Raw genomic sequence first — 27,563 nt, 5'->3', positions numbered from 1 at the left:
GTTCCTTCTTGCTTGCCTGGAACTTCAAGAAGGATACCGTTTTCTACCCACAAAGAACATGTCTTTTAAGACAATGAACCTCCATCCCTCAGAAACCTGCCTCCCCATTACAATCCAGATTCTAGGAAAGTACAGCCTTTGCCCGCCCAGATCTACACATCCTACTCGGCGCCCAGCGCTCGGCCGCCAGCGTTTCCAAACGTCATCAGCTAGGTCACCGCTGCAGCTAAGCTCACTTGCTTAGACTTCAATGAAGGACTTCCCGCCGGCACAGTTTTTAATCAGCCGCCTGGGCGGTCTGCGCAGGCGCACCAAAGGCCACTCCCCCAGGGGCGTCACGCGGCAGTTACCGCGCTTGGCGCTCACGATTTAAAACTTAACTACGGAGACGTGGAGAGCAAGATGAAAATCCCACGCTCAGGTGAGCTCGAGTGGGTCGAGGCGCGGCTGTCAGGATCAGGACCGAAGGGTGCTCGCGTGGGCAGGTCCAGAAGGGACGAATGTGTTCGGCGGGGTTCAGCCGGGGGCTGTGGAGGGGGAAGGGAAGACAAGCCGAGGGAAAGCGGGGCGCTGGGCCAATCAGGGTGCAGCTGCCAGTGGCGGCCAGGCTCTAATGCTCCCCGCGCCCCGGTTCCAACGGAGGAAAAGGTTGGGGGAGTGGTTCTGGACTGGACGTTGTGTGGGGAGCTGTGGAAGCATAGGGTCGACCGTTCTGTGTTGAGCACTCGTGCCTGTCTTTTGGAACTGATTCAAAAGTCTTGAGGGCTCCCTTTGGGACAGACCTTGGTCAGATGCAGAAATTCGCAACCGAAGAAGCCTGGGCACTTGAGTTGGAGACTGGAGGATCAGAAATTCAAGGTTATCCTCAGCTATAGTGACTTTGAGCTAGCTCGGAGCATCGTGTCCAAGGGACGAGCCAGGAAGGAATCTGAACTGGTCTAGGAATTACTACACTGTATGTTCTCAACCTTTGGGTGACAGTCCCCATGGGGAGGTGTCAAATGACCTTTCTACAGGGTTCACCTAAGATCATCAGAAAACAGATGTTTACATTAAGATTCATAACAGTAGGGGCTGGGGATTTAGCTCAGTGGTAGAGCGCTTACCTAGGAAGCGCAAGACCCTGGGTTCGGTCTCCAGCTCCGAAAAAAAGAACCAAAAAAAAAAAAAAAAGATTCATAACAGTAGCAAATTTACAGTTATGAAGTAGCAATGAAAATAATTTTATGGTGGGGGGGGTCAGCACAATATGAGGAACTGTGTCAAAGGGTCACAGCATTAGGAAGGTTGAGAACCACTGAGCTAGACCATTATAACTAAACTTAGTGAGACTGACAACAGGCAGGACCTGGTAGGCCTAAGTTAGAGTTTTCTAATAATAGTTTCATTTTGAATTTGTTGCTTGTGACTTCCTGGAGAGGTGAGGTGCACAGGTGAGAGGGTTTCTACTGGATGAGTTTGACAGAGGTCCATAGGCTGAGAGGTAGATTTGTTTTTCTCTATCTCGGGGATCGTAAAGCCATGGGTCCAGGTGGGAACACCAGACAGACATTGTATTGAGTACATTCAGGACCAGCAACAGGTGGCCGGGTGGGAGGAGGGCACTGGAAAAAACCCAAGTTACAGGTATCACAGGAGCCAAGAGCAGCTCAAGAAGAAGAGACAAGTCCTGAAGTGCCCACTTCAGGCTGAGAACTGAAGCAGAGCAGAGGGGCTGAGTGAGTGGGAGGAAAAATCAGGCACAGGAAGTGCTCTTGACTTCAGTAACAATCCATTGAGTTAGATGTATACCGCCCCCTGCAGAGAACAATGGGTGGTGGATTTAAAGAGCTATCCCTCAGTGCTTCCAGTTTCTCAATTCCTTTCCTTATCCACATTTACAAATGTCTTGATTTTTGCCCACAAAACATCACATCTGCTCTCTTGACGTTTTTGTTTTGTCTTGGTGTTGGATGAGAGTTGTGTAAACTATACCCTTGTAAAGTTTTTGGACTGCCTTTTCCTTCTGCTGTCTGTGGACAAGCATTTGTTTGTTGGGTCTCTTTGTTTACTTTTGTGGTATAAGTCTTGTGCCATGGCGTGTGCATGCCAGGCAAGAATTCTATATGGCTCTATATTCCCAGTCTCCTTTTATTTTTTTCTGTGTGCCTATAAAATCTTATTGTGCACATTGAAATCGCATTGTATCGCCTGTTGGGAAACAGCAAAGTCAGCTCACTCTCTGGGCGTTCTCTCCTTCCCTCCTCCCATTTTTCTCCCTCTCTCCTTTTCTCCCTTTTTCCTTCCCTCCCTCCCTCTCCCTTTCTCTCAGCACGTGCCCACCCAAGGAGAAGAGCTAGGCAAGGACTCTTCCACCAGCCATAGCCAGAGCCAGGTGACGTTCCTCCATTTGGGGCGGTGTTGAAGCAGATACAGCATAGAGACAGATAGCTTGTTTGCTTACCTAAAGTCTTCTTAATATGCGGTGAAGCCACGTTTAAAACAATGCTCTTTGTTTGTTAAATCGGGGGTAGGGATTAGGATGAGTTAGGGTTCCTTTAACTCCTCCCAGGAATCTTGTGTCTTACTCTAAAACAGTAGGTCAACCAGGCCTCAGTCACACCTTGAACATGTCATAACCTGGCATAACCTGTCATCCGTGTGTTTGCATCCCCCCTGTGTGTCCAGCTCATTGTCTCTTATTCACATCCTGAGGTCAGCTTTTGTTTCTGCCGACATATTCTACGACTGTTTGTCACCTATGGCCACCTTGTGTCCCCTTCCTTCCTTATTTATGTTACCTTCCTGGTCAGTCAGTATGCTCACGTGTCTCCCTGTGTCCTCTTCCTTCCTTTTTTTTTTTTTTTTTTTTTTTTTTTTAGATTTATTTTATTTATTATATAAGTACACTGTAGCTGTCTTCAGATACACCAGAAGAGGGCATCAGATCTCTTTACAGATGGTTGTGAGCCACCATGTGGTTGCTGGGAATTGAACTCATGACCTCTGGAAGAGCAGTCGGGTGCTCTTAACTGCTGAGCCATCTCTCCAGCCCGTCCTCTTCCTTTCTTACAGGTTCTTGGCAAGACCCACAACCCCGGTTAATTTAAACACCCCCATTCTGCACACTTGACAGTGGCCAGAGAGAAATACTTAGGGCTGCTGGGTGGTTGGTTTGGGGCCTTCAAAGCTGCTGTCAACTATGCCACACCCCCACGTCATTCATTTCCTAATTCTAGGTGGCTGGCCATGTCCTCCTTTCCTTAGCTTTCCAGTGCCTTCTGCACTGTCCCTTAGCTGCTGAGTTCACCTGCATTCCAGTCATAAAGACAGTAAAAACCACAGAGAACATGCGGCTTAGTTGGTAGAACCATGTTGGCTTCCCCTAGCCCTTTTCCTGTTGCGTAGTTTTGTAAGTATGCTGGAATCCATCTCAGCCGTCAGCTCCTCTCCACTCACTTATTTTGTGAGCTCATCCGGTGCTAAATGAATACCAGTCGGTGACTCCCAAACTCACCTCACTGGAAATTGCCCCCCAAAATCTACCGTGACACCTCCAGCTCTGTCGCAGTTGGATGGCTAGGAAATGTGCCAAGTGTAAAGCTGCGGCCTTGCCTCCTGCCCTGCAGCATCCTTCAGTAGCTTCCTCGGGTCCGGGTAGCCCAGTCAGCGGTTGATGATAACTGGGAGTCAGCCTTCAGCCTTCACAATCCACATTAAACCATCAGGAAGTCGTGCTGACGTCACGGAGACCTATGAAGTGTCTATACACCCCTCCTTCAGTTCTGCCCCTTGTCTTGTCATCTTCCTATTAAGATGGCAGGTTACTGTTAAATCCCTTCTAATCGGTTCTTCCTTGGTTCTCACTATGACAACCAGAGGGGCCCTCTGTTGTCCAGAAGAAGCTCAGGTTAACTCATTTTGTTCTTCCTCTCATCCTTACCCGATCATGTCCTTTCTCACTGCATTTAAGATGCAGAGGTAGGCCGGGGGCGTCGCTCAGTTGGTAGACTGCTTGTCTAGCGTTGAGTGAACCCTGGGTTAGATCCCAGCACCACATAAACCAGGAGTGGTGGCAAATGCCTGTAATGCCAGAGAGAAGAGGAAGAGGCAAGAAGACGAGAAGCTGGGGCTGGAGAGATGGCTCAGTGGTTAAGAGCACTGACTGCTCTTCCAGAGGTCCTGAGTTCAAATCCCAGCAACCACATGGTGGCTCACAACCATCTGTAATGAGATCTGATGCCCTCTTCTGGTGTGTCTGAGGACAGCTACAGGGTACTCATATATAATAAATAAATAAATATTTTAAAAAAAAAAAAAAAAAAAGAAGACGAGAAGCTGAAGGTCATCCTCTCAGCGATTGTGAGTTTGAGGCTAGCCTAGGCTACATGAGACCCTGTCTAAATATTTTTGGGGGTGGTAGGTGGGGGGTGGGATGTAAAGTCAGTACAGTGGTTGTGCGCTCCTGCTAGTCCATCTTCCATTGCTCTGACTAGTGCTTTTCCTCCTTGCCCTGGAGAGCCCGAGGCTTTGTTCGTCTCTGGAGAGGCCTTGCTGTGTCTATGGACTACTGTATTCAGCCACAGTAGGCCCTGACATGTGCTAGCATGCTCCCACTTTTGGTCTGTGCCCCCTGTTTCCACTTGGTTTTTCCAGACGGCCTTCACGGCTTTGGTACTTTCTGGTGTAACCTTTTTGGAAAAGCCTGCCCGGACCACTGTATTTAAAGTGACCTCACTCACTCTTCCTTATTCCTTTCCCGTCTTTTACCCCCTCCGCAAAACACGTATACCCATCACACACACCATGATTCCCAACTTTTAATTGAAGTGCCAAGACAGGACATGTGCTCCACCCACGACCCGAGTCACTCACCTTTTCCTGTGAACGCAGGTTACACTTTTCATTCCACACCTAAGCTGTTCCTCACACATCTCCGAAAAGCAGTGACCTTCTGCATCAAAATGTCACCAAAGATGATAAAAATCAATTTTCTAGACTAAGGTCTAGACTTTATTCTAGATTTCCAAAATCACCCCCAAATGTTGCTCTTAGCTACCTTTTTGAGCAGGGATCTGCTGGAAACTAGTTCACACCTGTAATCCCAGCGTCTAGGAGGCTGAGGCAGGAGAACTGCAGATAGTTCAAGCCCAGCCTGGCCTACATAACGAGCTGGGTCTCAGTGAAAATTTAGTATCATTAAAGATAAGAACTGTGGCAGAAGCAAGACCTTCCTGATTAACCCGTGCCTAAAACCACCTGTCAAGGCTGGCAAGCCTGAGACTTCATGTGACCGGGTTGGTTTCTATTCATCCAAAAGAGCTCCCCTGGCTTAGCTTGTTACTTTTTACTTGTTTTGAGACTGAAACACTGTGTACCACCCTCCCCACCCCCATCCCTGCCAGTCTAGAACTTGGTACACAGACCAGGCTGGCTTCAAACTTGCCGTGTCCCACTAAGCCCAGCGTTATAAGTATGGAGCACTCAGCCCAGCCTTCTTTCCTGTGCTCCCTGGCACTGGTTTGTGTCTCAGCACTGCTTATCTGAATCAGCACCCCTAAAGGAGCTGAGCCTTCTTGTCTCTAAAGCACAAGCAGAGGAGGCTGTGATGTAATGAGGTGCCCCATGAGCCTTGAAGTCAGAAGCCTGGTATTTCAGTCAGTATTTCTCCTGCCTCAGCCTCCTAGATGCCGGGATTATAGGTGTAAACTAGTTTTCATATACAGTATCTCCAGTACACCTAAAGTTAAAATAAATTATAAATTTGGTGTTGAGTTGATTCATATCAGAGGTGAGTAAACCTCAGTTTCTCATTTTTGTCTGCTTGGTTAATGTGGTTACTGTTGAAGGCTTTTACCTTTGCATGTGATCTGTGGGAAGTTCTTAGGAATGGGGTGTGTGTGTGTGTGTGTGTGTGTGTGTGTGTGTGTGTGTGTGTGTGTGTGTTTTACATATTTCCAATGTTTTCCCCCATCCTCCTGCCAAGACATGGGGCCAGGATTAGAGCCCAGCCTGTGTGACTCTAGACCAGCTTCATCGTTGCTTAGCAACCGTGTCTCCCTGGTCTGGGATTATGAGTGACAGATGTCTGTTCTGCCAGTTTGTGAGCTTATCAAAGGCAACGACTTTGTCTCATCCATCTCTCTATTCTTGGATGTATTAGGGATGGGCTATCCTTGAGCAAGCTAGGCAAATGCTCCACCAATCAACTTGACCCCCCAGTCCTGCCTTGTCAGTCATATATCCTGTGGTTTGCTTGAGTATACATACAGTAGCCGTGAAGTGGATATATGTCCTCTCATCCTTCTCTCTACCCCTCAACCCCAACTCTACCAAGAAACCCAAATTGCAGTGTCTAGCATCATGCATTGCAGGACTTCAAAGAGAACTCCACGAGCAGGGAGCCCCACAACACGGTTGGGTCCCCTTTCCATATAGGAAATTATTCTGTTGAAGCTTTCTTGAGCAAGTATTTTGTTCTGTTACCAGAAAAAATGAATAACTCTTCTCTGAAGACCCGTGGACAACAGGACATTGTTTCCTCACCTTCGGAACGGGTGCTTTCAGTGTCCCGGCCTGCGAAGGCCCCTCTCAGCACTCCTAAAACCCCAGTCCTTGAAGACTTTCCTCAGAATGACGATGAAAAGGAGCGTATGCAGCGGAGACGCTCCAGGGTCATTGACCTGCAGTTCAGCACAGACTCCATTCACCTGGCCTCCCCCAACAGGTGCATGCAATTCTGCATTGGTTTTGTCGGGGTGGCACGAGTTGTAAGGGTCCTGGTGCCTCCAGAGGACTTTGAGTATAGGCATTTGTTTCTCGTTTTAATATGTTTATTTTCTCTCTCTCTCTCTCTCTCTCTCTCTCTCTCTCTCTCTCTCTCTCTGTGTGTGTGTGTGTGTGTGCGCGCGCGCCTCTGTTCCTACACCTGCCTTCTTGGTTTGTGTTTTGAAGTAAGTGTATTATAGATCTTGATAGAATTTTTGTCTTTCGTTTAGGAATATTGATGTTTCAGCTCCCATACCTAAGTTTACAAACACACAGATTACAGAACATTACTCCACCTGTATCAAGCTTTCTACTGAAAACGTGAGTATTTGTTGGCTTGGGTTTTTTTGTTTGTTTGTTTTTGTTTTTGTTTTTTGGGTTTTTGTTGTTCTTGTTGTTGGCTTGGGTGCTTGGGTTTTTTGTTTGTTTGTTTGCTTTTTGGTTTTTCTTGTTAGCTTTTTTGGTTTTTTTGAGACAGAATTTTTCTGTGTAGCCCTGACTGACCTGGAACTCACTTTGTAGACCAGGCTGACCCTGAACTCTTAGAGATCCATCTGCCTCTGCCTCCCAAGCTCTGGGATCAAAGGTGTGCTCCACTGTGCCAGCTTAGTTCATATTTATTTAGGCAGGATCTTGCTATATAGCTCAGGCTGGCCTTGAACTTGCAAGCCTCTTACCTCACAGAGATTTCAGGAGTACACCGACATGTGCAATTATGATCTTGGATTTTCTTGATTTAGGTAGGAGATGTGATGACTTGTTTATTCTCTAGTGTCGCTGTACTGTTTCTGTCAGAACTTTAATGTTCTTATAAGAGCCTTCTACTCACAGTACATCTCACACAACAACATGGCTTACAGGCAAATGGTGTGAGTGTGGAAGTTAATAGTGAGTTGTGGAGTCACCCTGCATCAGAACCCTCTCTTTTCCACGTATAAACCGGGTGACTGTGACAAATCACTGACCTCCCTGCTCCAGCTCCATCCTGTAAAGGGGAGTGAGGGTGGTTAGTTCCTGCCTCACAGTTCCCAACTTGACTGAGTCCTCTGTGCAGAGTTCTTAGAGCAAAGCTTAGAGCTCTCAGGAGGAGGAGGATCCGTACAAGCTTGGCTCTGGTGTTATGGGAACTGAGATCAGTGAAGGTATTTGTCTGTAAACTTTAGTGGGCTTGTTTATATGATACAGGTTTTGTATGTAAACTTTATTTACACGCACTTAAAAGCCAAGCCTATGAGTAATAAATCTTTAACTTTTTCTCCCCTAGAAAATCACTACTAAGAATGCTTTTGGCCTGCATTTGATTGATTTCATGTCAGAGATTCTGAAGCAGAAAGACACAGAACCAACAAACTTTAAAGTAAGGAGAATGCATACTTCCCGTACAGCTTGCCCAGTGCTTGTCTCCGGTGCTTATTGTAACACACATGGATTCTGCACACCCGAAGCCTTGCCCGCCCCCTGTGAGACAGTACAATTCACACACTTGCATTCTGCACACACAGGAGCCTCTGCGAGACAGTACCATTCACACACTTGCATTCTGCACACACAGGAGCCTCTGTGAGACAGTACCATTCCCACACTTGCATTCTGCACACACAGGAGCCTCTGCGAGACAGTACCATTCACACACTTGCATTCTGCACACACAGGAGCCTCTGTGAGACAGTACCATTCACACACTTGCATTCTGCACACACAGGAGCCCCTGTGAGACAGTACCATTCCCACACTTGGATTCTGCACACACAGGAGCCCCCCGTGAGACAGTACCAGACTCCCATATATCCTTTCCTCAAAGGGTGAAATGCAGAGAAAAAAGGCATGCTTTTATTTCCCATCGATCATTGAGCACCTTTCTGTCTTTTTTCTTTTTAAGTATTTTATAAATCTAGCTGGATTTCACTTGTTCAAAGTCCTGAGCCTCTTCATGAATGTAGCTGTGCTTTTGAACTAGGTGGCTGCTGGCACCTTGGATGCCAGCACCAAGATCTATGCTGTCCGTGTGGATGCGGTCCATGCTGATGTATACAGAGTCCTTGGGGGGCTGGGCAAAGACACACCACCTCAAGAAGGAGAAGAGAGCCACAGTGGAGGTACACAGGCTGGGATCTGAATTTAAGGGGCTGCTTCTGGTATGTACTGGACAATATTTGAGTGACATATCAGGGTGAAAACACAAAAATCTGGAAGGCTTTTGTTTTTTTCTTTTGAAGGCATGTCTGTTTCCAGAATGTGGTTTTCCATGAGAAAATACAGGAAAGTCTAGTGTACTTGCTTCTGTAGAGAATTCATGATGGATGGTTAATTATTTTATATATCTACTTGTCTCTTGGGATGGGTGGTTCACTGGACATTGAACTGAGCCTCATCTGACTGACAGCCCTTACACTTGTGTTTTGTGCTAGGGTTTCTAGGGTGGTTTTACTGGTTGTTAAAGGCCTTTTATTCCCCTTGTAGGAGCTTGCTTTTGGCAACACTAGTTCCAAGCACTGTATAAAAGCCTTTAGGAATTACTTAGGCAAAATTGAGTAAACACTAACTAGGGCGCTTCTGCATGGTTTTTATTAGGAGTAAAATAAATGTATTGTCTAGTAATCCAGTTAGGCTGGAACAGCAGATTGGGTCAGCCTGCTGACTCGAGGGGACTTGCTGTGTAAGCTATGACGGCTGTGGAGGGTTTAAGACCTGGTGTCACCCCTTCAGAGGGAAGTGCTGTGGAAACAGAGAGGACTAAAAAGGCTGCAAAGCCAAAGAAGAAGCAGTCCTGCAGAACCATCGAGCAGAATCTGAGCAACATCAACGTCTCTGAAGCAGACGGAAAGTGTGCGGTGAGGACGTGTGCGTGCGCTTTGTGAGGCCCCTGGCAAACTGAGCAGGACAGTCGGCAGGGCCGGTGCTTATGGCTTGGCCGAGCTTTGAAGGAAGGCTGGATAGATCTGGGTCATTAACCGCAGACTCAGCACCTGTAGGTCTGGGGTGCACACAGGAGCACAAGACTGGTTACCATTTGAGAAAGGAACCAGCAGCGACCACACTGGTTCTGGGGAGGTGCGTGCATGAGTGGCCGTGGGGAGGAAGGGTGAGCAGCTCATGGCGGGCACTGTGAAGCTGCCTGGATGGGAACAGCTGAGAGGCCGGGGGTATAGAGCGTGTCCCTTTCTGGGACCCAGGGTGCTGCCCTGGGGCTGTGAGGACAGCAAGATCACACCCTCCCAGGAGGGCCAGGGAGCCACTTCTGTCTTATCAGATCCAAGTCATGCTTCTCCTTGGAAGCCACTTCTTAAAGCACCTGTTCCTGGAGATCCCAGGTGGTGTCTTTTTTTTTTTTTTTTTTTTGCCTCACATCCTCACATGCATTTTGTCTTGCCCTGTCCTCATGCATGGGATGTGATCTACCTTTGGGTTGGTATCATGTGACTGTGTCCCTCTTCTCCCTGACCCAGCCTCAGAGCCTCCTTGCAATCTTTGCCAGCCATGCTCTGCCATTAGCCCTTCTGATTCTGCCTGTCCTTCACCTAGCCATCCTGGTTGGGTTCTCCCAAATCTTAAAAATATTATTTAGAGGAACAGTAGTGAGACAGTTGTGGTTTCCCACACCTGTAACCCAGCACTCAGGAGGCTGGAGCAGAGGGCTTCTGAGTGGGATGCCAGTCTGGGGGTAGAGTAAGACCAAGTCCCAGAACAAATAGGGGTGATGGAACCTCTGATTGGCTCCATCTCACTGGTCTGTTAAGTAAGGCAACAGAATTTGTTGTGATGTCATTTACTGTGCTGGGACTGTTAGATGCAACCATTTAGGACCTGCCTCTAGCAGGGTGTCTGTCCTTGTGTGTTGTAGATAGAGATTAAAAGGACACTTCTCAACACCGTCCATCTGAATCGAGTCTTGTGGACGGAGCTAGGTGAGCTTGTGTTTCCTGCGCTACCTGCTGTCATTCTGTGGTTCCTCCTCCTCCCATGCAGGTGGATCCTATGTTTCAGAAGACGGCAGCCTCCTTCGATGAGTGCAGCACGGCCGGGGTATTTCTCTCCACCCTCCACTGCCAGGACTATAGAAGTGAGCTGCTTTTTCCTTCCGACATGCAGGCTCTCTCCTCGGGAGAACCTCTCGAGTTGCCAGATTTGGGTTTCGTAGACATGACAGACTTAAAAGGTGAGTAAGGTCATTCTTTATCAGGGCATCTTAGCCACTTCAAGTTGCTTCTGATTACACGGCTGGCTCTTCTAGAAAGCCACTTGGGTGTTCTTTGACAGTGCCTAGCAGTCCACTCTCTTCTTCCTTCTTCTGCGGTAAGGAGTCTAAACAGTAAGCCACCACTGTGTCCGTGTGCCGTGGACCTCATCTGCTCATCGTTTACCACACCCAACCCTGGCACTCACAGGCTCACCCTGGAGGGTCGGTGTCAGCTGTTATTTGCTCCCAGTTCACAGGTCATTTTAGGACCTGTGGGGGGTTGTGATTTATTCTTGTGGCAGTTAAGAACTGACCTATTCTGTTAGTAGTGTCCTGATAGGCAGGGTTTCAACATCTTCCCTTACCCCCAGTTCTCCCTCTTTCCTCCTGGCCCAGGAATGTCAGGGGACAGTGTGAAGGACATGTGCTGCAGTGTAGTGACTGCATGCCTGCGATCCCTTCTGTGAGCCGAATGACAGCGGTCTTCTCCCTCGGATCCCATTACAGATGGTTGTGAGCCACCATGTGGTTGCTGGGAATTGAACTCAGGACCTCTGGAAGAGCAGTCAGTGTTCTCAGCATCAGAGCCATATTCTTTCTATTGCAGAAGTTTTGCCCAGATAACTGCTTAGCAATTTGTTTTCTGTGTCTATGGCCTTGGCTAGGGCTCTGACTCCCTGAGATATGTCATCTGTAGTTACTTCAGTTTCAGACCGAAAGGAGTACCGTTATGTGATTTCTAAGGAACTTTAGTTTGCTTTTAAGGAAAGGCTTATGCATTTTCAAGCTACACTTCAGAATGAAATGTCTGTGCTTCTGGTTTCTCCTACATTTAACTCTGGAATAGCATGTAGCCTGACTCCACTGTGAGTGCACTTGTGTCTGGGTCAGGAGGTGGGCAGCCAGCCAACATTGAGGTGAGTGAGGTGACTGCCTCTCTCTCTTTCTCTGTGTTATTCTAAAGGGGAGACCTTGGCCCGCCTGTAATTTCTCCCGCCATCTTGCTGTCCCCACAGCTCCTTTGCAGCAGTGTGCAGAAGACCGCCAGCTCTGCCCTTCCCTGGCCGGGTTCCAGTTTACTAAATGGGACAGTGAAACGCATAATGAGGTGCGGTCAGCTCTGGGGTTTGTAAGGGCCCGGGGCGTTTCCCAGTGGCTGGTGGTTTCAGTCAGCCCCAGATCAGTTCTGCCCAGTGGGAACCAAAGCTGAGACACGGATGTTATGTACTCGAGAGCACAGAGAGTATTTCCCTTGGCACTTGGTCGGATTCTCAGCCCTGCTGGACCATCATGCAGCTGTGGGTTCTGGGGTCAGTTCCCTGTCCTTCATTTGCTTCCCTAGGGTCAGATTTGCTCTTGAGTGTGCTTGCTACAGTAGCCTTTGGTTGCCGGCTACTGTCAGGCTAGAGGCATTTCCTTCTTTTGGGGGTTAAGTCCCTTGGCACACTGTTTCCTGAGAAACTGTCATGTTTAAAGCCTTCCTTTGTTTATTTTTAGCTGGGCCCCCTTTAGCCTACTTACTCCTACATAAGTGGTCTCCATGAAAAGCTCTGTTCTCCACATGCTGTTAATGAATGCAGAGTCCTGCTTAGTGTTTGCAAAGTATGCCTGACACAATGCAGCTTCAACCTGTGCTGCACACTGTAAACTTCCTCCTGAGGGCGCTGCTTCTAGCACGTGGGGTGTGGGGGCAGGGCAGGAAGAGGAGAGGCTGAAAATTAGGGTGGCTGCTTTCCAGGGCTGAGCTGGGGTGATCCCAAGAACGGGACAGCTGGAGAGCCGTGTCTTCTCCTTGTAGTCTGTGTCGGCCCTGGTGGACAAGTTTAAGAAGAATGATCAAGTCTTTGACATCAACGCTGAGGTCGAAGACGATGACGAGGATGTCCCCGATGGGCCCCTGGTGGAAGATTTTGTTGACAACGATGAACCAGACCCTTGTGCAGCTGGGGATCAGGAAGAGTTCCGGAGCTGGAAAGAGATCTGTCAGGTCCCAGGCAGCCAGTAAGGCCTTTAGGGTCGCAGACGGTTTCTAAATAGACCTCTAGCTCCAGATAGCTGGGCCGGTCCCGTACACCATGCTTTGCGTGTTGGTGATCCACTTCATTATAGAACTGACATTGCGCAGGCATTGTGCTCACTGCAGTATTCTGCTGGCTGGCAGGAGTCATTAGCTCAGTGGCATTAGGACAACTAGACTGAAGGGGCGGGGCCCTGCGATGACAGGAAGATGTGACAGAGACAGCCCCTAAGGAATGAGGTTTGAGAGGAGCAGCCTCACAGTGCAGCTGTAATATAGCTTCTGTTAGTTACATGGAGTTGGGCAAGGGTTTGGGTCACCCAGAGTGTGTTAAAGGATATTTTGGGTGATTGGAGAGTTCTGTAAGTCTGCATGGCATCAGGCCAGGCTGTCGGGAATGGAGTCTCCTCACATCTTTCCCTGTCTGTAAGTGCTTAACTAAGAGCTGACCACAGAGGGCAGGACATGGGGACCCAGGAGGGAGGCTCTGAAGCAGTCTTGTTCTATCTGTGGTTCTCGTGGAGCTACGGACATTAGTCCATGACATGGTCTAGATCCTCGACAGCATTCATCCAACAGGCTGGAAATGGGGGCCTTTAAAGATTTGTTTATTTTATGAATATGAGTGCACTGTAGCTGTCAGACACACCAGAAGAGGGCATCAAATCCCACTACAGATGGTTGTGAGCCACCATGTGGTTGCTGGGAATTGAACTCAGGACCTCTGGAAAGAGCAGTCAGTGCTCTTAACTGCTGAGCCATCTCTCCAGCCCTTGTGTTTTAATTTTAAAAACTGAGTTTGAAATAGTAGTCTCTTGGGCTCTCGGTTTGTTTGTTTGGTTTGGTTTGGTTTGGTTGCTTACCCTGTAGAGTGAGCTGTAAGGATTCATTCTCAGCTCAATACCAGGACAGAGGCTCTCAGACAAGACTAAGATTTCACTCATCACCTCTATCCTCTCAGACCAGCAGAGGTGCCTGAGGAGAGGGTTTCCCCACACCAAAGCTGCCAAGCTGAATAGGGCCCTGTGTATTGCAGATACCAAATGAAGTTGGATGACGTAACAGATTTTTTTTTAAAGGGTCCCAAAGTATTTGGAGATCTAGACATGTAAAGTGGAGCGTCCTTTTCACTTTTAGGAGGAACTAAGACAGTGTCTAGGAGTCGTAATCAGTGAGCGTATGGAAACAAAGATTGTCATGTTGTGTAAGAAAATCCACACGTGCGAGAAGGCCCGGGTCTGGGATTCAGACAGTTGCCTTTCACTCTCAGCTCAGGTGTCCTCTGCTTGTTTTCTGAGATTAAATAGTGTAGCCTAGGCTGACCTCAAACTCTCGATCCTCTCGCCTTATCCTCCCCATGTGTGCCACCACATCCAGCCCAGCACTGCTGTTTCCCTGGACTGTGTTTCAGGCACTCCAGAGCTATTTAGGGACCTGCCTTTTCTTTTTAAATCCCTGACTTTTCTTTTTCTACCTGTTTTCTTGTCCATCGGATGGGTACAGTTGTAACCGCTCAAAAAGTAGAAACTTGGTGGTTTCTTTTGTTCCTTCCTTCCTTCCTTTGTCTAGACAGGTTCTCACTGTGTAGCCCTGGCTGTTCACTCTATAGAATCATCTGACCTCAAACTCACAGAGATCTGCCTGCCTCAGCGTCCCGAGTGCTGGGATCAAAGGTGTGCGCCCACCACTCAGCTAACTCTCTGGTTTCTTAGTGAAGCGTTTGCTTGGACTTACTCTTAGAAAGGCTGCTTCTGGACTGGAGAGTCCCGTTGGCTGCTCACAACCACCTGTAAGTCCGTCCAATTCCATGCCTTTTTCTGACCTCAAGAGGTACCAGGCATGTAATGTAATTCATGTAGGCAAACCCCCATACATATAAAATAAATTTTTTTTTCCTTTTTCTTTTTTTCGGAGCTGGGGACCGAACCCAGGGCCTTGCGTTTGCTAGGCAAGCACTCTACCGCTGAGCTAAATCCCCAACCCCAAAATAAAATATTTTTAAAAAATGAAAAAGAAAGAAGTGCTCCTTTGTGGTAGAAGAGGTGGCTGGCGTCTCTGGCGACATCAGCTTCTTTACGTAAGTGTCTGGTTTATATTCTATGCAGTATACACAAACAAACGATTTTATATATGTTACAGGGAAGAAATTGTTTCCCTTGGGGACAGAGACATCCAAACCATGTGCTCCTTTTTATCCACGAAACCTGGGGAATACTCCTATTTCAGTCCTCGGACCATGAAGATGTGGGCTGGCCCAGATCACTGGCGCTTTAGGCCTCGACCCAAGCGTAAGTCCTTGTGGGTGGGACGTGAACAGAGTGCAGCACATGCTGCCTGCGGTCTGCAGCGAGCAGAGGAAAGAGATGCTCTCCTGAGGAGGGGCCGAAGCAGCAGAGCTGAGCCAGCCTCTGGCTGGTACCCTGGAGAGTCAGTCAGCATGAAGGGCAAGAGGAAGATTTAGAGAACAGGGCTCATGGCCTTGCTCTGCCTCCACATACCAGCACAACTTACACTGTAGGAGTGACACTAGGGAAGTCCCCTCCAGCCCCAGGCTCTGTAATGAAGCCTGTCCCATACTTGATGTGTGTGGCCACAACACAAACATTGTTTAGGTGGCTGAGGGGCGTGTGACTGTACCACCCTAGTGATGTGTAGCTACTACAAGTGCTGCCTTAAGCTTGACAAGGCCCTTGGTAGCCATTGGTAGATGAAAATAATGTTGGCACCAAGGTGAAAAGTATCATAAACTGTGTTTATTTCTGCAGAAAATACTGCCTCCTGCACAGAGAACAAAAAGAAGAGTACAAAGAAAGACTTTGAAATTAATTTTGATGATGATATTGATTTTGATGCTTATTTTCAGAAAACTAAGGTTTGTGCCAGATCTTCTTGCCCTTAGATGACTGCATTCCTCCTGCCCTTTCAGTCAGAAATCACTGTACAAGCCAGGTGGTGAGGGCGCACACCTTTTTTCCCAGCGCTCAGGAGGCAGTAAAGACTGGCCTTAAATTTCTGATCCTCCTGACTGGAATCCCCAAATGTGTCACCATGCCTAGCTATAACTTTAATTGGTAAACAAGTAGTCTGTCCTCTCCCTTAGTCCTGAGGGACCATTAAGAAACAAAGTCAGTGGCTGGGTCAGGAAAGTTTAGAGTTTTAGACCGGATATCACCATGTAGCCCAGTCTCCTGCCCTCTACAACCCAGGCTGCCTTTGAACTTGTGGCCTGACTCAGCCCTCTGAATACTTAGATTAAATGCCTGTACTCTTGTGCCCGGTACAGTTACTTCACTCCATCATACAGACCCCCGAGAGTTGCTAGTAGTAGAGCAATGCCCAAACCCTTCCTAACTGCCTTAAAGTGATATTTATCATTGTTATTAAGAATTTTTTTAAACAAATAGGTTGCTACCATTCTGACCAAGTCCACTTTGGAGAACCAAAACTGGAAAGCCACCACTCTTCCTGCAGATTTCCTCTATGAAACTGATAATCTGGTCCAGCTTCACCTGAAACCGGACATAAGGGTAAGATAGTGCCTTCCTTCTTTAAGCTGTGTGGTTGCCAGGCTTGTGGATGGTCTGTGGATCTGGTGGCCTGCCCTGTGGCTACTGGGCAGTACCTCGGAGGAAAGGAGGGATCACAGGAGAGCAGGTGGTGAGGCAGAGCTGAGGACGGAGATGCAGAGCCCTCACTCGGAGAGCTGCTCCTGGTTACAGCCCATCGCAGGGAGCGCTCAGCTCTCGTGGTTCCACACTGGACTGGTTTGTAGTTTCCTCCTTATTTTGTCTGTTCCTCTACACGAGCTTGAGTTCTTTTCCTCTCTTTGTGGTACTAGGGATTGAACTTTACTAAGGAGCATGTTCTAGCTTTTGTTTTCTTTTGTAGCTCAGGCCAGCCTTGAGCTCAGTGCGCATTCCCTACTTGCCCCAGTCCTGGGCTCTTCCTGCTTCAGCACATTGAAGGACCAGGATTCCAGTTGTGCACCACTATGTTTAGTCACCATGCAGTTTTAATGATATGCATGTATTTTCCTGAATTCACTGATACGTACATTAATAGACTACTTAAACATTCTACTTAAGCAGACTGGCATGTTTTCTTTCTGATCAGTGTTGTTCACTTAACAGAAATGCTGTGGTAAGCACAGAGTGCACAGCACTGGGAGTTGCAACTATGGCCTGGGAGGGATGGACAGTCTGATGCAGGATGGCAGAGCAAGGCGAGGTCCAGCCGCACAGACAGCCTCCTGGATGGCCACCATCCCTGTAGCTGTGATTATGATCCTTTTATTAGGATAGCCAAGATAGCACTTTGCATATTTAGAGGTGAAAGTGATGGACAATTGTAGGGCATGGCTTTTATCCTTTGATTTCCTTAACCCCAGCCAGTAGCAGATTTTCTACAAATTGCTTTTGTTTCTTTTTTTTTTTTTTTTGGTTCTTTTTTTCGGAGCTGGGGACCGAACCCAGGGCCTTGCGCTTCCTAGGTAAGCGCTCTACCACTGAGCTAAATCCCCAGCCCCTGCTTTTGTTTCTTGCTCCTGACCCCTGCCCCACCTAGGATCTTATCCCGTAGCTCATGCTAACCTGAAACTCACTGTGTAGCCCAGCTTCCTGTCTCCACCTCCCAAACGCTAGGATGAGCCACCACGCCTTGCTTGTTATTGTTTCTGTGGAGGAAAGAACTTGAGGTCATTGTTGTTCTCAGAACCACGTGTGAGGCAGTCAGGAGCTGGAGGTCCCTTTGTTCTTCCTTGGAGCCACACTAGAAGCTTGGCTAGGGCGAGCTTGAACACACACAGAGAAGGGTTTTCAATGGAGAAGAGCTTCATGTGTCAAACAGTGGAAGGGCTCTTTGTTCTTCTCTTCCCTGTTCTTGCCCTCTTCCCTGTCCCTTCTTTCCCCCTCCCCCGACTCCCTTCCCTCCATGTGCCCATGGCTGGCCTCCCTTACTTATCCCCCTCTTCTACTCTTTTCTTATTAAACCTCTCCACGTGGGAGAAAAAAATAAACAGTGGAAGGAAGTTGGGTGTTTCTTTTTCCTTTTTTTTTTTTCTTTTTTGTTTTTGGGACAGTGTTTCTCTGCATAGTAGCCCTGGCTGTCCTAGAATTGGTTCTGTAAGCCAGGCTGGCAGTCACAGAGATCTGCCTGCCTCTGCCTTACGAGTGCTAAGATAAAAGGCATGTGCCACCACTGCCTGGCTAGTGGGCCATTTCTTAACTCACTAAATGTTTGATATTATCTTTGAATTTGTATTATAAAAATATTGTTCCAAGGGGTTGATTTTAGAGTTATATTAGAATAGTCAAGATAATGTTTCAAGCTAACTCCATCTCCAGCCACATTCTCCTCAATTCAAAGACCTATTCCAAGAATAACTGACAGGGAGGGGAAGAGCTACAGGTGTTTGAGGGCCGTGGTCACTGTGCGCTCCCAGAGGGAGGGAGGGAGGCCTGGCTCTGTTAGCTGAGGGAGGCTGAGGGAGAACACAGGGATAAGTAGGGAAGAGCTCAATGCTTCTTTCTTTGCTGGGTAGTGAGCAGCGCGTGCCCCGGCAAGGGGTGGCTGCCTTTATTTATTCTTTTTTATTTGTGTGTGCGTGCTGCATGCATTCATGCATGTGTACATGCTGGGACAGATATAGGTGTTGGGTGTCTTCCTTGTGTGTACCGTGTGGGAACTTTGAGGAGTCAGTTTTCTTCTACCATATTGAACCTGGGGATTGACCTTAAGTTGTCAGGCTTATTGGCAAGCAGCTAAACCCACTGAGCCATCCTCCTAGCTCCTTTCTGAGACTGTCTCTCCCTTCACCCTGTAATTACCAGTTAGCTAAACTGACTGGCCAGCAGAGTTCTAGGGATCCATCTGTCAGCTCTCCTCGCCTAGGGTTAGATGGGGACAACCACACCTGCTTTTTTACATGGGTGTTGGAGATCCTGACGTGAGCCTCGTGCTTGCAAGGCTGGCACTGTACAGAGTCCTCTCGGCAGCCCCAGTAGACTGCCTGTAAGAGAAGGAGTTCTTAGCAGGCTGTTCAAGTACGAGTAGGGTTTCCTTCAGAAGGCTGTAGACGGTAGCCAGCCTTTGTTTCTAAATAAAACTGCAGAAGATGCAGTTGCAGGTCAGAGGGGGAAGGGTTTTGGTTTGGGGGGGTGAATGGAAGCTCTGTGTCCTGTACCCTGTGTTGTTCTGTGCAGTAGAGACTTGGTTAGACTATGTAGCCTCTTAGCCGCCACCGCCCCCCCCCCCCCACTCTAGGGTCATGTCATTCTGAAATGAGACTGAAATAGGAAACAGCTTGATATTCCCAGCTTGTCCAGTAGCTGCTTTTTTAGAAATTTCTTTTTGCACACCCCTCCTTTATTCTAGTCGCTTAAGATGAGCCAGAGCCAGAAGGCCAAGACTGAGCACTATGAGGAAATTGAAGACTATGATTACAACAACCCGAATGACACCTCCAACTATTGCCCTGGACTTCAGGTAAGGGGAGAAGAGCTCTCGCCTCTTCCAAATGGAGGGTGGTCTCTTCCCTGGTTTCTGTTGCCAGTGAACAGTGCTGAGGAAAGAGCTCAGTGTGGCTGCTTTACTCATACTCGGGGGGGGGGGGGGGGGCAGGAAGCAGTGGGCAGCCTCTGAATGATGGTTGGTTTATGCTTGGCCCAGGGAGTGACACTATTAGGCCTTGTGGAGTGGGTGTGGCCCTGTTAGAATAGGTGTGTCACTGTGGGTGTGGGCTTTAAGACCCTCCTCCTAGCTGCTTGGAAACCAGTTTTTTCCTAGTAGCCTTCAGATGAAGATGTAGAACTCTCAGCTTCTCCTGCGCCATGCCTGCCTGGATGCTGCCATGTTCCCACTTTGATGATAATGGACTGAACCTCTGAACCTGTAAGCCAGCCCCAGTGGAATGTTGTCCTTATAAGAATTGCCCGGGGCTGGGGATTTAGCTCAGTGGTAGAGCGCTTACCTAGGAAGCGCAAGGCCCTGGGTTCGGTCCCCAGCTCCGAAAAAAAAGAACCAAAAAAAAAAAAAAAAAAAAGAATTGCCTTGGTGATGGTGTCTGTTCACAGCAGTAAAACCCTAACTAAGACTCTGCTAGTGACTAGATAAGTGGATCGTCTCTGGCCTGCGTGACACGGCACTAATCTTGGCTCCTGTGGGTTTTCAAAGGACCAGAACCACACTTCCTGTTCACAGGCAGGAGCTAATATTTTGGCTATGAGATAAAACACAGAGACATGTGAAAGTGGTGTGGTCTAGTAGGGCCAAGAAGTGCCTAGAGGTACCTACCTATCAGGAGGACTTGTACAAGCCATTCCTCATCTTCAGACCTTGGTGGGTGCTGGTAATTTGATTTTCATTGTGAGTCTCCTGAAGAAACAACAAATGGAAGCAAAGGGGAGGAGACAGAGCCTCCTGTGACCCTGCGTGCAGGGAGGACAGAAGGGGGCAGTCAGTTTTTCTGTTTCTTTCCTTACTGTGGGGAGAGACAGACTGTTGTTTTTATGAAAATCTAGTCTGACTTTTTGGCTGATGTTTCTCCAACTTCAGAGCCTAAGGACCAGCCAGGGGACCTGTTCAGAGTTCTGTCCTATCTCACAGTTCTGATCTGTTTACTCTGGACTTGGTTCTGAGAATGACTTTCTGTGGACTGAGACTGTAGACCAGCATGAGTGAAACCAGGTGTTTGTTCCCAGCACTTTATAACCAGCTGTCTTAGTTAGGGTTTTATTGCTGCGAAGACCATGGCAACTCTTATAAAGGCAAACATTTAATTTTGGCCTGCTTATAGTTCAGAGGTTTAATCCATTATTAACATCATAGAAAAGCATGGTGACCACAGGCAGATGTGATGCTAAAAAGGTAACTGTGAGTTCTGTATCTAGATGGGAGGTAGCAGGGAGAGAGAGTTGGGGAGGGGGAGGCCTACACTGGGCCTGGCTTAAGCTTCTGAAAACTTGAAAGCCCACCCCCAGTGACTCATTCCTTCAGGCCACACCTCCTAATAGTGCCACTTTCTATGAGGCTATGTGTGGGGGCATTTTTATTCTAATGGTCACACTGAGTGTGGTGGGCACCTCCCAGTCAGGAGGTAGAGGAAGGAGGATCAGCTCTGGCCATCCTTTGCGACAAGGCAAGTTTAAGGTCGTCTTGGGATTAAGGGATATAAGGGCTCCTGCTACCGAATTAGATAGTACCCTGGGATTTCCGGTCCTGTTTTTGGGTGGTAAGGATGGAACCTAGTACTTCACATGTCGTGTGTGTGTGTGTGTGTGTGTGTGTGTGTGTGTGTGTGTGTGTGTGTGCGCGCGCGCGCGCGCGCGCTCTGTGCTGAGAAGCTACATGCCCAGCCCCTGCTCTGTGCTCTTGTTGGGCGAGGTATGCAGGCTATGCTTCCGTGTTTTGAGAATGCTTTCTGTACGATGAAATATTCATCTAGCTACTAAGCAAAGGGGACACTGGTCTCTGTGGTCACACTACGCTCTATAAACTCATGCTTCAGAGGTCTCGGCCGATAAGAGACCCCTCTCTCTGTAGTAGAGTTTATGTGAAGCAGGAAGAAGGGAAGTGAGCAGGCCAGGTTGGTGGGACTCTGCTTTGTGTCCCTGGAGTCTTTCTGGGTCTCTGAGCTCCATTGACAGCATCTGCCAAACTTGAAGAGTTATTTCCTTGCCCAGGATGCTGACAGTGATTACGAAGAGTCAGACGGTTTATTTGCGGGACCAGTTGGGACCCTTGACCTTGAATCTGATCCAAAGACAGCACAAGAGAATGGTCACATTTCCCCTGAAAGCCAAGGAGTAGATATCACAACTTACGGAGAGTCGAACTTGGTGGCTGAACCTCAGAAGGTAGGGAAGAGACAGCAAGAAATGGTGTGGCTTCCTGGCTGTTTAATGTCTCAGGTGTGACTCCCATCAGCCTGCGCTCCACCTGTTTTCCGTTTCCCTCTTAATCTGTTGTTTGAGTTTTCACACAGGTTTGCACTGTCTAAGCTGCTCACTGGTTAGTTACTTGGCACCGACTACTTAGGTTATATGGAAGTGACCTCTTTCCAAAGACCTTATTTTATCTTATTAACTTTTAATTACTGTTGCAGTGTTGAGAATCAAACCCAAGCCATAAGTAGGAGTGGATTGGTCATACTGATAAAGTGCATGAGTGAAGGCTGCAGCAAAGAGCATTGCTGTGGGCTTCTGAGGCACCTTGGCCAGATTCAGCTCATGTCATATGTTAAACGCCTGATCCCCTATCCCAAGAGCCAGGCTGGGTGCTACCCATTTCCTCTGTTCATCTCTTACTGCAATTCTTGGTCTTGATCTAAATTTCCTCCAATTAAAAGAAGTTAGGCTTTCCGGTGGAGGAGTCTGGAGACGACGTTCAAAAATGGCACCTCGCAAGGGGAAGGAAAAGAAGAACAGGTCATCAGCCTTGAACCTCAGGTGGCTGAAGGAGAGAATGTATCTGGTGTCTGCCACATCTTTGCATCCTTCAATGATACCTTTGTCCACGTTACCGATCTTTCTGGCAAGGAAACCATCTGCCGAGTAACTGGTGGAATGAAGGTGAAGGCTGACCGAGATGAGTCCTCTCCATATGCAGCCATGTTGGCTGCCCAGGATGTGGCCCAGAGGTGCAAGGAGCTGGGCATCACTGCCCTGCATATCAAACTCCGGGCCACAGAAGGAAACAGGACCAAGACCCCTGGACCTGGAGCCCAGTCAGCCCTCAGAGCTCTTGCTCTGGGATGAAGATTGGGCAGATTGAGGATGTCACCCTTATCCCCTCTGACAGCACTCGAAGGAAGGGTGGTCGTCGTGGCTGCCGTCTGTGAACAGGACTTCTCAAGTTATTTTCTGTTAAAAAATTGCTTTGTAAGCTTTAAAAAAAAAAAAAAAAAAGTTAGGGTCTGGGAATACAGCTTTGTTGGTGGAGTGTTTACCCCTGCACTGGCTCCTTAAATTCTGGTTCATTAAAACTGAGCATGGCGGTACATACTTATAATGCCAGCTCTACCGCTCGAAGGCAAGAGGTTGACAAGTTTAGGATCTAACTAGTAAGCCCAGGCCACACTTGGCTACGTGTCTTAAAAAGCAAAACAACAAAATCCAAACGGTAAAAACAGAAAGAAATAAGATCTTTTTTCAGGAATTCCTAGTGTTCCCAAAGGGACCTCTGTGTATGAGGTTGAGACTGGCTTGCTTTCTTGCTTTTGTTTCTGTTTTTGTAGCCCTGGCTGTCCTGGAACTCACTCTGTAGACCAGGCTGACAGATTCAGTTGCCTCTGCCTTGCTAGCACCAAAGGTGTGCGCCACTGTGCCCGGCCGGGATTCCTCTTTGATTTCCAACTTTTTCCTTTCAGACTTCTGGTGAATGTTTTTCTTCTGCCTAATTTTGCTTTGCTACACCTATTTCAGGTGAATAAAATAGAAATTCATTATGCCAAGACTGCCAAAAAGATGGACATGAAGAAGCTGAAGCAGACTATGTGGAGTCTGCTGACAGAGTTTTCTAGAAAGGAGACTGACATAGAGGTAACAGCACGCACGCTCCTTAGGTCCCCAGTGTGTGGGAGGGGAGAGCTGATATCTACAGTTCACGATCCCTCGGTGTGGTCCTGCCCCAAAGCAGAGAGATGCAGTCAAAGTTTAAAACAGACATCCTGTCCCAGTAGAGCAGGCAGGCCGTGGAAGCTGGTCACAGGCGAGCTGGCGCCTTGGCCACCACCTATCACCTTACTTCTTCATGCCACCTTAGCAACAGAACGCTTTACAGTCCTGATGAGCATCTGGAGTGACTGACTGCCATACAAGTGTCAGAAAGTGCTTATGCTTTGGGTCATCAGTTCTCAGCAGGAGCACTGGAGAAATAATCACGCAGCCAGACTGCTTCTCCTGAGAGTGAAGCCAGCCCTAAGTGTTCAGACCTAGAGCCCTGATTAGATTCAGATCTACAGGGTTCTACAGACTCCATTCTTGCATACACATTTTGCTGGCTGTGCAATGAAATTCATGACTATTGAGGACCCTACGCTGTGTGGTCTCGGATTTATCAGAGAAAGCCATAGTCACAGTGTTAGTGTGTGTACTGTAACGAAGAGTGGAGACCCTCAGCTCAAAGAAAAGGCTGAGTCATAGAGGTTTCATCTGCAGGGGACTGCCACCATTGCTTTGTCTTGTAGTCTTCTTTTACAGAAGCACCAAGTAGGGTCTAATCACGCGTATCGTGGCTAGAATATGAAAGATGAACAAGGACTTACGGTCCACTATCCACAGTCACACCGCGGTGAATTCAGCCAGGCGTGCTGGCTCATGCCAGAGGCAGGTGGATGGACTTCTGTAAGTTCAAGGCCAGCCTGGTCCACATAGTGAGTTTCAGGACTGCTAGGAGGACAGAAACTCAAAAGCAAAAACAAAACAAAAAATCTAGCACCTCTTAAGAGTGCTAGTGTGGGGAAGAAGCTAAGACCCTCCTTAAGGTCTTCAGAGACACCCAAGACTTTGTCATTCAGTACACTTTTCTTTATGCTTTTTTGGCTAGGCAAACCACACTGACAATGGGAAGGAAGAGGCCCCTGAGGAAGTGGCTGATGAGAAGAAACTCAGTGGGCTCACAAAGGACCTGCAGACAAGGTGGGTGCTGACAGACACAGGGCTGTCCCCTCTGAACCCTGGCCAACTTCTTAGCCTGACGGGCCCATTGCCCACTCTTAACTTTAGATGAACACTTGAAGGAGCTGCGCTCTGCCCTGTGCATGGATAAGCTGTAAACAGCCCTTCCCTGTTGGAGTGGCTGCAGCAGTCTAGGAAACATTTTATTTCCAAATACAGACTGGGACAACCTGCTTAACCTGCTTAGGAATGCATCTGCTTCCAAAGCCTTGGGGATCCACTGTTCCTCAGACGTTTTTAGTAGTTTTATGTGTGTGATTTGTACTTGAGAGAGGAGCTCTGTTCTCTGGGAGGCATGACCTACTCAGTGTTTGCCCCTCTCTTTCCAGGCTGCCCCCACTCATGGCTCAGAACCTCTCCATACCCCTGGCATTTGCCTGTCTCCTGCATTTAGCAAATGAAAAGGTAGGTCATCCAAGGAAGTATGGGGGTGTTTGAATCTGCCCTCTGCCAGTTCACTAGAGCTTTTATAGCAGATCTTCCAAGGGTTGCCACATTAGTGGGTAAGAGCACAGACTTGCCACATTAGTGGGTAAGAGCACAGACTCCTGTTCAGCTCCTAGCACCCATATTGGGCAACACACAGCTCTTATAACTCCAGCTCAGGGAGATCTGACACCCTCTTTTGGCCTTTCACTCACACACACACACACACACACACACACACACACACACATGAATAAAATAAAATAATTTCTTTTCCTAGACAAGTTTTCTGTGTGTAGCCCTGGCTGTCTTGGAATTTGCTCTGTAGACCAGTGTCTTAGTCAGGGTTTCTATTCCTGCACGAACATCATGACCAAGAAGCAAATTGGGGAAGAAAGGGTTTATTCAGCTTACACTTCCACATTGCTGTTCATCACCAAAGGAAGTCAGCACTGGAAGCAGGAGCTGATGCAGAGGCCATGGAGGGATGTTCCTTACTGGCTTGCTTCCCCTGGCTTGCTCAGCTTGATCTCTTATAGAACCCAAGGCCACCAGCCCAAGGATGGCACCACCCACAGTGGGCTGGGTCCTCCCTTCTTGATCACTAGTTGAGAAAATGCCTTACAGCTGAGTCTCATGGAGACATTTCCTCAAGGGAGGCGCCTTTCTCTGTGATAACTCCAGCTTGTGTCAAGTTGACACACAAAACCAGCCAGTACAACCAGGCTGGCCTCATATTCAGAGATCCGCCTGCCTCTGCCTCCTGAGTGCTGGGATTAAGGTGTGTACCACCACCATCACCCAGATCAGTTATTAAAAAACAGAAAAACCCCATGGGGGCTAGAGTGTCAGGCACACAGCACCCTTCTGTGGTTATGACAGTAGAAGTCTCTGTGGTTCCTGATAGAAGGTCTGAGGTGTCTGACATGCCAGCAACCTGAAGAAAGGCTAAGAAAAGCCCAGTGACTGACGAGGGTTCTGTTACCACCTTGACAAGAAAGAGCATACATAGTGGCCATCAAGACCCTTTTGGAGGTAGGAGTGTGGCTCGCTGAGGTCCCTGTTCTGCAGCTCTGCCCCATTCCCTAGTGATGGTGAAGGTTTTAGCAGCTTGACTCCCTCTTGCTACAATCAGGTCTCCCCTGTAGAGGCCTGGATAGCTGAAGAATGCAAGATGGCCATAGCCCGTGTGCTGTCAGGCTGATACAGGATTGGACTTGGACCATTTTGACATTTCCTTAGGGTCTGTGGTGACTCGGAGCTTAGCACCCCCCCGCCCCAGGAAAACATTCCCCGAACACTTCGCCCCAGACCTTGATCTGTTCTTTTCTCCTTTAGTCACTCCCATGTGGACCCTAGTCTTCCATCCCTGTGTGGTGGGGCTTAGGGATGGGCTGCTGTGCTTCTCTTCCCTCTGCCCCCATAGCCAGCAGCCTACAACTGACTGTCCAAACTGGAACCACCGCTTCCTCACCACGACCCGTGCGCTAGACAAACTTAGGCCTTACGTGTTAGGCAAGTGCTCAACCGCTGAACCCAGCCTCCGTCCTCTCAACAGCTTCTAGAACTTGAGCTGCATCATACCAGGAAGACACGTTAGGGAAGAGGGTGAGGTGGATGCTGAGTGCCAACGGGTCTCACCGCTGCAGCCTCTGAGGGAAAAAGAATCTTCTTTGGCAGTCAGCTAGCCTGAGGGGAAACGCTGCCTGAAGTTAAGATGAGAGAGTTGTGAGATGGGTGCTGAGCAGAGGGCAGCTGTCGGGTGTGACAGCTCGGGAATGGTGTTATGGCGCTGTGGGCCTACGTGGACAGGCTAGTCTTTCTGGAGTTCTGTCAACTGAAGCAGTTGCAGAGAAGGATCCTTGTGTTTCTCCTGCACCTCACAAAGCCTGAAAGGCAGCTTTGTGCACACTGTACTTGCCATGAGGTGATTTTCCTTATGATGATGAAACAACCCATTCTCTGTAGTCACCTTGTCTCTGCAACTAAAATTTGTCTCGGGATTCTGTTCTCAGGTCAAAGCCTGTGTTTTTTTTCTCTTCCCTCAGAATCTGAAGCTAGAAGGCACAGAGGATCTCTCTGATGTTCGGGTAATGCAAGGGGACTGAGTCCACTTTAAGACATCTGCAGCGGGAGGCCCATTGCTTCCTGGTGGCAGTGGCAAGGTACTGGACCTGTTGTGTGGCTATAGCCGGCCACCCTAATGCTGGTTTCCGGTCCCTCTTGCCACTTCAGTCTGGATGCCACACTCTGAAGCACCATGATGTAGGAAGGTCTTACATATCACCTAGGAGAGGGGAGCCCTTTAGTCTGAAGTGTAAAGACAGTCTGATCTTTATATCCATGTGCTTCTGGTCACTTTCTATGACCTTTCTGCTTTCCATTCTGTACTGTCGAGAATAGTTTCTCTGTAGCCTCTTACTGTCTGATCTATGTACATAAAATGTATCATTTTTAAACTTGTAAGTATATATAATACCCTAAAATAAAACTATTCTGGCACAGCATCTGAGTGCCTAGTAAA

General features: G+C 48.2%; 1 protein-coding gene across 3 annotated transcripts; it reads left to right on the top strand.

Moving 5' to 3' along the window:
* The first annotated feature begins 331 nt into the window (after window positions 1-331).
* Ncaph (non-SMC condensin I complex, subunit H) lies at window positions 332-27,563 on the top strand. 3 transcript variants are annotated; one of them, NM_001402050.2, is made up of 18 exons: window positions 332-421; window positions 6,469-6,706; window positions 6,978-7,068; window positions 8,012-8,104; window positions 8,705-8,843; window positions 9,454-9,578; window positions 10,714-10,903; window positions 11,941-12,032; window positions 12,723-12,925; window positions 15,081-15,229; window positions 15,707-15,813; window positions 16,346-16,468; window positions 19,314-19,424; window positions 21,620-21,793; window positions 23,360-23,476; window positions 24,483-24,574; window positions 24,943-25,018; window positions 27,088-27,563. In NM_001402050.2, the coding sequence occupies exons 1-18, from the start codon at window positions 403-405 to the stop codon at window positions 27,145-27,147; spliced, it is 2,199 nt and encodes a 732-aa protein (NP_001388979.1). In that variant the 5' UTR covers window positions 332-402; the 3' UTR covers window positions 27,148-27,563. The 3 variants fall into 3 exon arrangements, with proteins under 3 accessions (NP_001388979.1, XP_063140610.1, XP_056841357.1); XM_063284540.1 differs by lacking the exon at window positions 332-421 and adding an exon at window positions 575-858; XM_056985377.2 differs by lacking the exon at window positions 332-421 and adding an exon at window positions 841-955.

Source organism: Rattus norvegicus, chromosome 3 (genome assembly GCF_036323735.1).
Source record: "Rattus norvegicus strain BN/NHsdMcwi chromosome 3, GRCr8, whole genome shotgun sequence".
NCBI lineage: Eukaryota > Metazoa > Chordata > Mammalia > Rodentia > Muridae > Rattus > Rattus norvegicus.
This window is presented reverse-complemented; position numbering and strand designations above follow the sequence as displayed.